This window comes from Canis lupus, chromosome 3 (genome assembly GCF_011100685.1).
Source record: "Canis lupus familiaris isolate Mischka breed German Shepherd chromosome 3, alternate assembly UU_Cfam_GSD_1.0, whole genome shotgun sequence".
NCBI lineage: Eukaryota > Metazoa > Chordata > Mammalia > Carnivora > Canidae > Canis > Canis lupus.
Window position 1 is genome coordinate 46,508,238 of NC_049224.1, and position 14,462 is coordinate 46,522,699.

General features: G+C 39.6%; 1 protein-coding gene across 10 annotated transcripts in view; it reads right to left on the reverse strand.

Annotated features, from left to right (window-relative positions):
• MCTP2 (multiple C2 and transmembrane domain containing 2) overlaps positions 1 to 14,462 on the reverse strand; it is a 245,082-nt gene that overhangs the window by 183,565 nt on the left and 47,055 nt on the right. For 5 of the 10 annotated variants that reach the window (XM_038532734.1, XM_038532735.1, XM_038532736.1 and 2 more), the window contains one exon: positions 9,536 to 10,073. In XM_038532734.1, the coding sequence (XP_038388662.1) occupies positions 9,536 to 10,003 (468 nt within the window). In that variant the 5' untranslated portion in view covers positions 10,004 to 10,073. Of the gene's footprint in view, positions 1 to 9,535; positions 10,074 to 13,346; positions 13,436 to 13,977; positions 14,160 to 14,462 lie in introns of all 10 variants that reach the window. The other 5 variants (XM_038532739.1, XM_038532729.1, XM_038532730.1 and 2 more) reach the window with 2 other exon arrangements.

The window sequence follows — 14,462 nt, forward strand, 5'->3', positions numbered from 1 at the left end:
GTTCTGGGTCCTCTGTTCCTTTCACAGCGTGCCCCGACTGTGCCCAGAACCACAAGAATCCAAAATTAGAAGATCTAGTTCTGTGCAGGGTTAGACGAAGCTTGGGAGTCAGAAAGACCTGATTTTGAATCCCACTTGTTCTACTTCCTATCTTTATGTCATTGAAATTTTTTTTTTTTTTTTCATTGAAAATTTTTATTTAAAATTCAAGACATGGGAACATCTTCAAAAGGGCTAGAAAAGATACTTGCCTTACAGATTGTTAGGAGAAAAATCAATTCATTCGAAGGATATCTATTGAGCACTACAGCATCTCTGGGCCAGACACTATGCTAGGCTACTTGTGTGGATGGTGAGCCAAACAGATGTGGTCATATGAGATAATAGTTATATATTGTACCTAGCAGAGCTCAGTATTGCTTTTTTTTTTAATTTATTTTTTATTGGTGTTCAATTTACTAACATACAGAATAACCCCCAGTGCCCGTCACCCATTCACTCCCACCCCCCGCCCTTCTCCCCTTCTACCACCCCTAGTTCGTTTCCCAGAGTTAGCAGTCTTTATGTTCTGTCTCCCTTTCTGATATTTCCCACACATTTCTTCTCCTTTCCCTTATATTCCCTTTCACTATTATTTATATTCCCCAAATGAATGAGAACATATAATGTTTGTCCTTCTCCGACTGACTTACTTCACTCAGCATAATACCCTCCAGTTCCATCCACGTTGAAGCAAATGGTGGGTATTTGTCATTTCTTTTTTTTTTTTTTTTTTTTTTGTATTTGTCATTTCTAATAGCTGAGTAATATTCCATTGTATACATAAACCACATCTTCTTTATCCACTCATCTTTTTGATGGACACCGAGGCTCCTTCCACAGTTTGGCTATTGTGGCCATTGCTGCTATAAACATTGGGGTGCAGGTGTCCCGGCGTTTCATTGCATTTGTATCTTTGGGGTAAATCCCCAACAGTGCAATTGCTGGGTCGTAGGGCAGGTATATTTTTAACTGTTTGAGGAACCTCCACACAGGTTTCCAGAGTGGCTGCACCAGTTCACATTCCCACCAACAGTGTAAGAGGGTTCCCTTTTCTCCGCATCCTCTCCAACATTTGTTGTTTCCTGCCTTGTTAATTTTCCCCATTCTCACTGGCGTGAGGTGGTATCTCATTGTGGTTTTGATTTGTATTTCCCTGATGGCAAGTGATGCAGAGCATTTTCTCATATGCATGTTGGCCATGTCTATGTCTTCCTCTGTGAGATTTCTGTTCATGTCTTTTGCCCATTTCATGATTGGATTGTTTGTTTCTTTGGTGTTGAGTTTAATAAGTTCTTTATAGATCTTGGAAACTAGCCCTTTATCTGCTATGTCATTTGCAAATATCTTCTCCCATTCTGTAGGTTGTCTTTTAGTTTTGTTGACTGTATCCTTTGCTGTGCAAAAGCTTCTTATCTTGATGAAGTCCCAATAGTTCATTTTTGCTTTTGTTTCTTTTGCCTTCGTGGATGAGAAGAACACAGGCAACACCCTTTTTGAACTCGGCCATAGTAACTTCTCAGTATTGCTTTTCTATTAGTATTATTATATTGTGATTATGATTAAGATAGGGGATGTGTTTGAGAAGACTGGATGAAAAACCTCAGTGAAGGTAGGCAGCAACCCAGGTTCCTTCCTTTATCCCAACCATCCCTTCCCTTCTGACACTTATATCATGACAGAGATAGAGAGCTGGCTAATGAAACCTGAGGACAGTGTCACCTCCCCTGCCACACACTGCTAATCAACCTATGCAATGCTTCCTTTATGGCTCTCCTCCAAGGCAAAGTTTCGACTTACTGCTATTCCCAATGTCTACAGTAGGTATTACAAGCACCATCTGTGTACTGCTGATCCCTGCCTGTGAGCAACACAGTATTGATCTCACAGGGCTCCTTTATATCCCACTCTTTGGTACCCCAGATAGTCCTTACAGCCTAGCAGAGTTGCCTGGAAGACGGAAAAGCCTGCGTGACACAGGCTCAGAAGTAAGTCTCCCATCTCCTACCCCTGCCCCTTCACCCCACTTCCCTACTATTCCTGAAACTCCCCAGGCATTCTCCTGCCTCCCTGGAGCCTATATACTTACTGCTCTCTCCTCTAGAGATGCTCTTTCTCCAAATACATACACATCTTACTTCCTCACCTCCTTGGGGTCTCTGGGTAAATGTGACCATCCCAGAAGATGTCTTTCCAGACCACTCTGTTCAAAACTGTACCACCACTGCCCAAGCACTCCCAGTAGCCTTCTCTGCTTTGTGTTTCTCCATTACACCTAGCCCTCTCTGAATATATATGCAGCCTGCCACTGTTGAGATCAGGATAGGATCTCCATGAGGAAGCCTGTGTTGCTGAATGCCCTGTTCTGGGTGCCTAGAGTAGCGCCGGCACATAGTAGGCACTCATCAGATGAGGAAAGAGGGAGGGAAGAAGAGAAAAAGAGGCCAAACCCATGAAAGACCCCAGAATGTGGCTGACATGCCTGGCTCACTGACAGCATGATGTTGAGTAATGGTTTTTGAGATAAATCACAAACAGTAAAGAACAAGTAATTGAAATATAGAGAAAAACGAATGTACCTATTTAGTTGTGCCAGCTGGAGGCTATTTCCTCTGTACTGGTCTGTCATTGTGCTTCTCTGTGGTCACTAAACTGAAGCTCTGTGGTTGCCTAGTAGTGTTTCTGGAAACATCCCGATAAGGTACTTCTCTAAACCACTCAACTCATCTGCATAAGTTAGCACCAAAGCTAGTTCTTTAAAACCCCAACTGCCAAATGAAATGTCAGGAAATCCCCAGTGGGGGATTACAAAGATGACGAGGTGGTGTGGGGCAATAATCCTTCCATTCAGGATTATCAGTTGTTGAGTGTGATAATAAGGCCATTCAACCACTATAATTATCCTTGCCTTTAAAAGGGCACAGTGGACACACAAAAATAACTGTCTTCCTTTGAGGGGGCACCTGGGTGGCTCAGTCGGTTGAGTGTCCACCTCTTGATTTTGGCTCAGGTCCTGGTGTCAGAGTGGTGGGATTGAGCCCCGCATCTTGGCCCTGAGTTCAGCAGGGAGTCTGCTGGGATTCTCTCTCTCCCTCTTTCTCTGTGCACCCCCCATCCCTACTTCTGTGTATGCATGGTCTTTCTCTCTCTAAAATAAATAAATCTTAGAAAAAAATCTCCCTTTGTTACCAACTTTTTTAGATCACCAGCTCCAAGTTGTCACATTTCCAAATTCGTGATGTGCAGAGTTTTATGCACAGGCTTTGGATTCAGACAGTCCTGGATTTATATCTTAGCTCTAACACTTACTAGCTTGATGACATTAGATAAGTCATTAAACCTTCTCAGCCCTCATTCCATTCTGGGAAATGTAATGATAAAATAACTATGATAACTCTAATAAACACAACTATAACCTCAGCAGTGAGTCCATGTTAGGTACTTGTGCCTGCCACATATCTCTGGGCTGAGAGCCTTTTATTTTTTAGCCATAAAATTTTACTTCACGTGCAACTTAGCTACTCAGTTTTACTCCCCACTCACCTGAGACTTAGCCAATGTGCCCTCTCTCTTCCAGCCTTTCCTGACTACCTGCTGAGTGACCCCTCACCACTCACCGCAACTGGTCATCTAGCACTGCTCAGGGGCTATGACCACCTCAGATCCTATCCTTGGTCATTTTTTCCAGTATCTGGAACTATTCTCAACTCCACCATTAACACTGAGGATGGGAAACAGAGGTAACTTTCTGTATTTTCTAAATACTTGATTTTATAAGGTGAGAGAGAATATCTTGTAAAATAAGTGTTGGGGAAGGAAGTGAGAAGGAAATGCAAGGGAAAAGAATAAAGCTACTCTGAGTCTCCTTAACTATAGCTTCCCCACATTTAATCTGACACTTAGGAACTCCTTTAGAGCTCATCCAATTTCCCCATCCCTTTGCCCAGATCTCCATATATCATCACCTTCCCCAACCCAGCTGAACTTCTTGTAGCCCAACTACTTAGCATGGCCTATGGCTTGAAAATTAGCTATGGAGAAACATAAGTCAATATATTTCACACAGGGGCACCTGAGTGGCTCAGTCAGTTGACTGTCCAACTCTTGGTTTTAGCTCAGGTCATGGGCTCAGGGTCATGAGACAGCAATGCATAGGGCTTCTCACTCAGCATGCAGTCTGCTTGAGATTCTCTCTCTCATTCTCTTTCTGCCCTGCCCCCCCCCCAATATATCAAATAAACAAGGTTTTGCAAAAAGCTGAGACAGGAAGAAAAAGGCATCATGTCTATTCTTCAGGAGCTTCCAATCTAAACAAGAGAGGCCTACTTCTAAACAATCAACTAAATACAAGGTGGTAGAGGGTTTAGGCAGTAAAAGGTGCCCTTTACCACCTCCCATGCCCAAGTTCTGGTGATGACAGCAAGGATAATAAAACTGTAAGAGCACCTTTTATCCATCTGAGGCCAGACATACAAAGTCATCCAAAGGAGGCAATCTGGTTGCCAGGCTACATGAAAGGCCATCAGCCTGACTAAAAGTGATAATATACATCTAAAAAATAATGTTTTAATGAGAAAAAGGGAGAGGTCATGCAAGGAAGCGTGGGTAGAAGTTTGGACTTGCCCCTGAACCCTATGGAGGGAGGAGAGAGCCTATCCCACAGGACTTTAAGAATCGTGGCTTCATGGCCTAGACAGGTTGGCATGTGAATACAGATGTCCTTGGCCCAAGCAAACAAAGTGTGAGTATGTCAAGCTCTCATTTGGAGTTCAGTCCCTATTGTGAGATGGATGGCATACCAGACACCATTCAGTGTAGAACCTATCTGTTCTCCATGTACAGATTTGTGTTCACAAAACCATCTCCTGATTCTATGTGACTTCTCATCTCATGTAGTCTGACTTCAGGGAGTTAATACATACTCAACAAATTCTCCAAAGTATTTCCAGGCCCTGATATAATTATTGCTCATTCCACTTCAATGAAGTTGATGTTGATTACAATTTGACTTCCCAAATAATTTGACAACAATGAAACAGTGAGCTGTTTACATCAAAATAAATATTAGAATCTATAGAGTATTTAATTCCTATTGCAAATTAGTCACAATTTGTCATTTACAACTTAGTGTCATGAGTATTGGGTTATCATAAGTCAGTCCTCCAAGCCAGAGAGTCACTGGACAGTTAATACAGGTCTTGGAGGCTGGTGATCTTCTCAGGGTCGTACATACAGTGACAGCTATGCCGATTATCAATTTGCCTTCCTTTCTCTACCCCGTCTACCTGTTCCAAACCCTTGCTCCCTCTACAGATTTCTACGGAAAGCAGAATGAGGGCAGCCCCGGTGGCGCAGTGGTTTAGCGCCGCCTGCAGCCTGGGGTGTGATCCTGGAGACCCGGGATCAAGTCCCACATCCGGCTTCCTGTATGGGGCCCATTTTTCCCTCTGCCTGTGTCTCTGCCTCTCTCTCTCTCTCTCTCTGTCTCTATGAATAAATAAACAAAATCTTTAAAAAAAAAAAAAAAAAGAAAGAAAGCAGAATGAGGTTAGCATTCAATGACAGCAAGAGTGGAATGCTGTGTAAACAAAGATAGGGTGAAGATATTGATTGTACAGTCAGGAAAATTCACACAGGAAAGGAGAATTTCAGCTGGGTGAAATTTCAAAAGGGTGAAAGGATTTCCTTAAGAGAAGAAGGGAGGAGAAGACAGATGTGAGACGGATCAATGAAGATCAGAGACCATGAAAAGCAAGGAAAGTGTAACAGTCATCATTCACATCATTCACAGGTGTTTTACTGGGGCCAGATGAATAACGGTGATGCTACCAAGAAACAACAGTCTGCATCTGTGAGGGTCCTTCGGAAAGATAAAATTCTGTCAAAATGAGTTGAGATCAAGTTTCTGTGGAACATGCAGTGTGAATCTGGGGACCAAGAGAAAGTCTGGAGAATCCTCTTCAAGCAAATGTATCCTTTATTCTAAACCTACTTTCTTCTACTCTGGTTTTATGGTTGCTTGGAGCACCTGCATTGAGACTATTTCAAGGTTTCATATGGCTTCTATGTTCTCACATTCCTTGTTCCTCTTCCCTCTTCATTTTCTTCTTTGTTTCTTCATTCCATTTCCCCATAACTATAAGCCCATTCCTTACTTCATTGCTACCCTGGCAGAACTAGGAAAAAACTGGAAAACATTCAGACAACACCATTATTTGGGGTCTTATCCCATCCCACTACTGCAGGCTCAGCCTTGAAATTACCCTTGGACATAAAACATGTAAGACAAATGCCAGTGGGTACTCTGACTACAGATGTTCCTTTCTTTACCTTCACTCTGTAAAGCTACACACAAAACAAACTATACCAAGGATACTCAGAAAACATCTGCTTGTCCTTGTATACACCAGGCTTGTCACATGCCAACTCTTTCTTCCCTCCTCATTGCTTTCCTCATTCCATGAAAGTGATAGTAACCTGTCCACTATTCATTAGAGAGAAGAGAGATGACCCATATCCCAGATACAAATTAAGCAACCCCGAAACTCACATGACATGGATTCACCAGGACTTCCATCTTCATTGAAAAAACAGAGAACACATTCAGATTTAAAGCTAGTATTGGACTTAGGCTGAGAAGTCTCCATTTGTCTGTTTTCAGGTAAAATCATACAAAAAGAAATTTCATTTACAGTATATTTCTAACCCTAACCCCTAACCCTCACCCCTAGCCCTTACCCCCCAAAAAATCCAATAAACAACAACAAAAAAATTGACTCTAATGAAATAAACTGAAGAACTCACAATAAAGATACTAACAAAAACTGTACTAATCTGAATGCACACATGGTTATCACTGATTTCCTCATACAGAAATAGTGATTGAGCACATGCTATGTGTCAGGCACACAGTAAGGCCCTAAGGAAACAAAGATAAATTAGATATGACTCCCCTAGACCTACCCACAGACCAAATTGTGGAGCCTAGTGGGAAAGATAAGCAAGAGAGTAGTTAACTTCTACAGTATGTAATAAACTGGATCCTTAGGTAGTGGGAGAAGCCCACTCAATATGGTGGAGCAGAGCACAAAAGAGGGGAGGCGGAGCAATGGACTTGATCATGTGTGATCCTATAGGTCTGATTAGCTGCAGCCCATTCCCTCCATCTTCTGCAAACAAACAACCAAGCAAATACATGGCATTCAAATGGCCACGGAAGGATCAGTCTCAGTTTCTACCTTGTACATCCTAGGACAGGATAAAAGAAGCAAAATATTCTTATTCAAAAAAAGGCATTTGGGGGCACTTGGCTGGTTTGGTCAATCAAGCATGTGACTCTTGATCTCAGGTTTGTAAGTTTGAGCCCCATGTTTGGGGCAGAGATTACTTAAAAATAAAATCTATTTTTTTAAAGGAGTTTGTGTTCTTTTAAATGGGTGAGTTAAAAAGGAAAATTATTTAAAATAAATGTATTCCAAGATTTTTTGCATTCAGCCCAGAGAAGAGAAAGTAACTATTATCAACCATCCATCTGCCAACCAACCGTTCACCATCACTAACCAGCCCAACAGAACAGCCCATCCTTCCCAGCATACATCACACCAGAATGTTCCCCAAACTTCCATGTCAAGTGCAGCAAAATACTCACCACCCCCAAATACCCCACCCACACTTCAGGCTTGTGTCTGCCATATTTCCACATCTATCAAATCTACACCAGCTTGCACAATGCCTCACATGAATGTCTGTCAGGCCCCACGCAGTGATATCATCCATCCACTAAGCTGCCAAGAGGTAAGGCTTGGATGTTTTGCATAGATAGTTCTGCTGACCTCTTATACTACCTTTAAAGCTATATAAAACTGACTCTGAATACATCATAACTTGAAGGCAGAGTCACTTTTCTATTCATCTCTATTCATAGTCGTAACCTTCATGGTGCCTGAGTTAGAGTAGGTATTCAAATATTTATAGTCAGCAAAATAACTTCACGGCACCTGGATGGCTCAGTTAAGCATCTGACTCTTGGGTTTTGGCTCAGGTCATGATTTCAGAGTCCTGGGATAAGCCTCACATAGGGCTCCCTGCTCAGTGGGGAGACTGCCCCTTTCCCTCTGCTCCTCCCTCTGCGCTCTCTCTCTCCTAAATAAAAATAAAATTAAAAAAAAATTAACCCTAAAAAAATATTCTAATCTGTGAGTGTTAGTCTATCAAAGCCACAAAACCCAGCCATTTTTTTTTTCTAATCAGTTAATAATGTAACAAGAAGATAAATTTCAGTTATCCAATTTCACGTTACCCCCTTTCCACTGAACTGTGAATTAGGAGTTATTTTTAATAATTCACCTTATTTATGCTTTGATTAGTAGAAAGACATTTCAAATTTATAAATAGTAAAAATCAAAAATAGTAACAATCATAACATTGTTACAAAAAGAACTTCATAAAGGTAAATGGTATGGGAAAAGATAGTTAAGTCATTTAATGGTTAATGGTGCCTTATTGTAATGTTTCCAAAAGAATCTGGTCACAACATCGTCCAAATATCCATGATCCATTCCGTAATAACACCCAAATATATGACATAATTAACAGGTTTTGGCTCTTAAGGTAAACCAAAAATCCCAATTGAATACCCAGCTTTGTATGCGATTATAATAGTAACTCAGAATTAAAAAAAAATTAACTTCCTCCCTCAACACCACAACCTATTTTAGTGCCCTTAATGGGAAACTAAAAAAAAAAAAAAAAAAAAAAAAAAAAAGAACAACTGATTAAACCGATCACCACAATTTAGTAATCTGGTAGAATTAAACTCATTCTAGAAATACAGGATTTGTCTCATAATTAATTGTATTTGGCTCTTTTATCTTATTGAAAAATTAAAGCTTTGTGAAATCAATGAATCCATTGATTCCTTCAGTCTTTATCCTTTTGTTTTTTAGAGAATGCAAGTGAAGCTATCCATAGGCAAGTGTGCACACATGTGCATAAGCACATATAAATGCACACACATACATGTGAAATAAGAGGAAGTTGAAACTCTCCAACAGTTAAAGGGAGACACATATACATACATTTCTTGGCAATATTAGCATGCATTTTTGTCTACAGTAGCATTGAGCACTGCTGGGAGAGAGAGACACACACACTCACAGAGTTAAAGCAAAACGTTTGAGGAAAAGTTATGCTTTTAATTTCTTTGCCAGAGAGATGGAAAAAAGGAAAACTCATCCAATAGGGCTTTTAATGCCTTAAAGTACTCTAGAAAGGTTATTTGTAATAGTTTTAAAATACACAGAGGTCAACCCTAAAACAAATGGGAACAGTGGGTGCAATCGATATCACCTGGATTTAAATTTCGTATAAATGACATTCTCTCCAGCCAAGATAACCACAAAAATAACTCCTAACCAAATTTTCCAAGGGCACTAAGGACCCTTCGAAAGGAGGAAAGAAGAACAAGGAACAGAAAAGTGCCCAGCCCTGGTCTCACCTCTGGCTCTTCCAGTGCATCCTCTCCAATAGGAGTTTTCTGGAGCAGATCCAAGATGCCATTGCTGGAAGGCCTCCTGTCCTCAGCAGGTGAAGCATAGGCCTCCTCCGAGTCTGTTTCCACCACATGGAGATGGCCCACTTCTTCCTGGCTCCAATCCAATTCTTCTTCAGACTGTTTCAAGGAGCTACTGCTGCTCTTGGGTAAGATCCCTGCCGTCGACAGGCTGCTGGGCACTGAGGTGTAGGATGATTGGGGCCCAGAGTAAGGCCGCCCCTCTGGGACTAAGGCCTCAGCCTCCAGGAGGTCAGGGACAGAGAGGCTGAGACGGCGGTCCAGAGAACGCCTTGCCCTTAGGTCTAGTGGCTTGTTTGGGTTCTTCTTTACCTTCTTCTTGCTTAGGTTGATTAACAAAGGCCTGGTCCGCTGTTTCAAAGAGCCCCAGACCGATGGTTTATCCATATCCATGACTGCATGAAGACCGAACCAATCACTCCATGAGAGAGTGCTTCTCTATGGGAAACAACTTCAGTGGCTCCTAGAAAACACAATATAAGGAGAGAGAACATAACTGAGTCTTCTTGGTGGTGGCCAAGCACATCAATGCGTAAAACGTGACTAGAAAGTCTCACACTTTCTCTCACTGATCAAGATTGAAACATTTGATTGGTAATGTCTGCAAATATTTTTTAAAGCATTTTTAAGAAACTGTATTTTTTAAAAAATTATTTATTCTTGAGAGACACAGAGAGGCAGAGACATAGGTATAGGGAGGAACAGGATCCCTGCAGGGAGCTCCATGTGGGACTTGATCCCAGGACCCTGGGATCTTGACCTGAGCTGAAGGCAGACATTCAACCACTGAGCCACCCCCAAGCATCCCAAGAAACTATTTTTTAAGATTTTTATCAGAGTAGTTATAGAAAAATTCTAGTAATGAATGTAACTATGAGGTTGATGTGAAAAAAATACATTTCATAAGATTGCTTTCTTTTACTTAGTTTACTCAGTGTAACATCTTCCCAGTTCAGCCATGTTGTTGCAAATGGCAGGATTTCCTCCTTTTTATGGCTAACTCATATTCCACTGTGTATGTATATATGTATATGTATATGTACACACACACACACACACACAACATTTTCTTTATCCATTCATCCCTCAATAACCACATAGATTGTTTTAATATCGTGGTTAATGTGAAGAATGCTATAGTGAAGAAGGGAGTGAAGAAATACTGATTTCATTCTGGGGGGATGTATATACCTAGAATCATATGATATTTCTAGTTTTAGTTTTTTGAGGAAACTCTATTTTGTTTTCCATAGCGGCTACACCAGTTTGCATTCCCACCAACAGTGCACAAGGGTTCTCTTTCCTCCATGTCCTCATCAAAACTTGTTATCTCTTGTTTTTTGTTAATAATAGCCATGTAGACTACTTTCCTATGTCCTTTTCAGGGAAAGAAGAGCCAAAAGTTACTACCAGGATCTTTAACCAGTATGATCAATTAACCAGGGCCTTTTAATGTCTGAACCAGGGTAGGCAAACAGTTTCTGTATGAGACCAGTTAGCAAATATTCTAGACTTTACATGCCACATGGTGTATCACAATTATGCAGTTCTGCTATTTTGGCATCAAAGACACAGACAACACCTAAATGAAAGAGTGTGGCTGTGTTCTGAAAAAACTTTATTTACAAAAATGCAGCAGATGGTAGCTGGCCAATCTCTGCTTTGAACTTATTATCTTTCTTTCCAGCATTACAGATGCATCTGGAAGGACAAATACATACTCATATCAACAAAAATTCTACCTGATATTTTAAAACTTTATATTAAAATAAGATTGACTAAAGAAAAAAGCATTTATAGAAGTGAGAGGTCTGTTCTTGTTCCAATGTACGAAGTCAGAAAAACTGAGAAAACTATAATGGAAATCTCAAGAAATGCAAGTTTTAGAGCTTTAGCTTGAGAATGCAAGATTGAAGTGTTTCCCACAAACAGCTAAGCGTGAATGACAGGAATGTTTCACAAATACATATGTAATTACACAGAGTGGTAAATGCTATGTAGGAAAGAAGGTAATTTGACATATTACAGATCGGACGCATTAGGGATCAAATCAAAGTCAAATCTGGATGCAAAAGAATTAAATTGACCACTTTCTTTCACCAACACAAAAATAAACTCAAAATGGATTAAAGACCTGAATGTGAGACCTGAAACCATAAAAATCCTAGAAGACAGCACAGGCAGTAATCTCTGACATGGGCCCAAGCTACATTTTTTAGATATGTCACCTGAGGCAAGGGAAATAAAAGCAAAAATTAACTATTGGGACTATATCAAAATAAAAGTTTTTTGTACAGTGAAGGAAACAATAAAACTAAAAGGCAATATGCTGAATGGGAGCAGATATTTGAAAATGATATATTTGATAAAGGGTTAGTATCCAAAATATATAAAGAACTTGTATGAGGGACACCTGGGTGGCTCAGTGGTTGAGCATCTGCCTTCTGCTCAGGTCGTGATCCCAGGGTCCTGGGATGGAGTCCTGCATCAAGCTCCCTGGTAGAAGCCTGCTTCTCCCTCTGCCTATGTCTCTGTGTCTCTCATAAATAAATAAAATCCTTTTAAAAAATAAGAAGATCCTACATGATTCATCACCCAGAAAACAAATAATCCAATTAAAAATGGGCAGAAGATATGAACAGACATTTCTACAAAGATACCTAGATGGCCAACAGATACATGAAAAGATGCTCAACATCCCTCATCATCAGGGAAATGCAAATCAAAACTACAATGAGATATAACTTCACACCTGTCAGAATGGCTAAAAACAAAAACACAAGAAAAAAGTATTGGCAAAGATGTCAACAAAAAGGAACCCTCATGCATTGCTGGTGGGAGTGCAAATTAATGCAGCCACTGCGTAAAACAGCATGGAGATTCCTCAAAAAATTAAAAATAGACTATCCTATGATCCAGGAATTGCACTACAGGGTATTTACCCAAAGAATACAAAAACACTAATTCAAAGGGCTACATGCATCCCATGTTTATTGCAGCATTATTTAAAATAGCCAAGCTATGGAAGCAGCCCAAATACCTATCAAGAGATGAATGGATAAAGAAGATATACATACACAATGTATTATTACTCAGCCATAAAAAAGAATGAAATCTTTCCATTTGCAACAACATGGATAGAGCCAGAGAGTACAATGCTAAGTGAAATAAGTCAGAAAAAAGACAATACTACATAATTTCATTCATATATACAATTTAAGAAACAAATGATCAAAGGGGAGAGAGAGAGAGAGAGAGAGAGACCAAAAAGTAGACTCTTAACTAAAGAACAAAGTGATGGTTACCAGAGGGGAGGTGGGTGAGTAGATGGGGTAAATAGGGGACAATGATTAGAGAGTATACCTATCATAATGAAAACTAATAAATAAATTTAAAAAAATAATTATCTAAGGTCTTAGTGTTTAATTTAAAAAAGAACAAATTTGGAGAAATAAACCTTATTCTATGTATCAAGTAGCTCATAATAGATCCTTTTGGAATAGATCCTTCAAAAAGATCTATTCCTTTGATCCCAAAGGATCAAAATCCTTGAAAAAGAACAGTGGGGTCAAGTAATTTTGATCTGGCCTATACTTAACATCGACATGTTTGGCTGAGCATAAAAGAGGCCAAGAGCCACAAGGAAACATATTTTCTAAAATTAAGGTCTCCAAGCATTTGTACCTAGCCCTAACTTATTCTAGGACAGGATATTTAGTCATTGGGAAGTCCCTACCTTTTGAAGAGCAGGACTATGAGTGTCTACAGCTTTGCTGAATGGCCACCAGTACAGGCAAGGGCTGCTTCCGGGATGAAATGGAGTATCTTCAGAAAGTAATGGAGAAAAAAAAAAAGAAAAGAAAGAAAGTAATGGAGAGATGAAGAGCTTGGATTCTAGAGACAGACACCAGGGGTTGGAATTTTGCTTTGCTATATTTTACTTAGATGGTAGTATTATGGGCAAGTCGTTGTACTAAGCCTCAATTTTCTCACTTATCTAATGGGGATTATATAATCTAGTGTACAAATAAAATGAGACAAAGTGCCAGGCACAGTGTTGAATGCACAGAAAATATTCAGTCAAAAAAAGCTATTTTTTATTATTTATTTTTTGATACTGTTGTCATAATTCAAATTTTGATATCTAACCCAATTTATTCAAGTTGTATCTCATTACTGTGTTTTACAGAGCTTAACCATAACTACCTCAACAATGTCTAATGAGGATTTAATAAATTCGTCTATATAAAGTGCTTAGAATAGTGCTTGGCACAGAGTAAATATTTAAGATAATGCTGTCTGGTTTTTAAGTTATTATTATTTCAATTATTTCACATTGAGTCATTATAGCTTTGAAAATATTTTACCACTTTTTCCTGCCTTTTAATATGTTGTTCTGGGGGCACCTGGGTGGCTCAGTTGGTTAAGCATCTGCCTTTAGCTCAGATCATGATGCTGGGGTCCTGAGATCAAACCCCACATTGGGCTCCCTGCTCAGTGAAGATCCTCTCCCTTTGGTGCTCCCCCGTTGTGCTCTCTGTGTGTCTCTCTGTCAAATAAATAAAAATCTTTAATAAAAAATAATTAAAATGTTGTTCTAAACATAAACTTGTATTTCACATTAGCAAGACACAAATACATTATTTAATTCACATTTCACAGCTTAACTTGAAAATATGCTAAAAAGCATTGCTTGTATATTCATTAGAAATATTTTAGCCAATTAGCATTTAGTTGATGTTATATAAATGTTTTTTAAACCTAGCTGGTTGATGGTTCAATTCTTCTATATCTTTGATGATTTTCTGTCTACTAGTATTACCTAGAAAGGAATGCTCAATTATATTGAGGT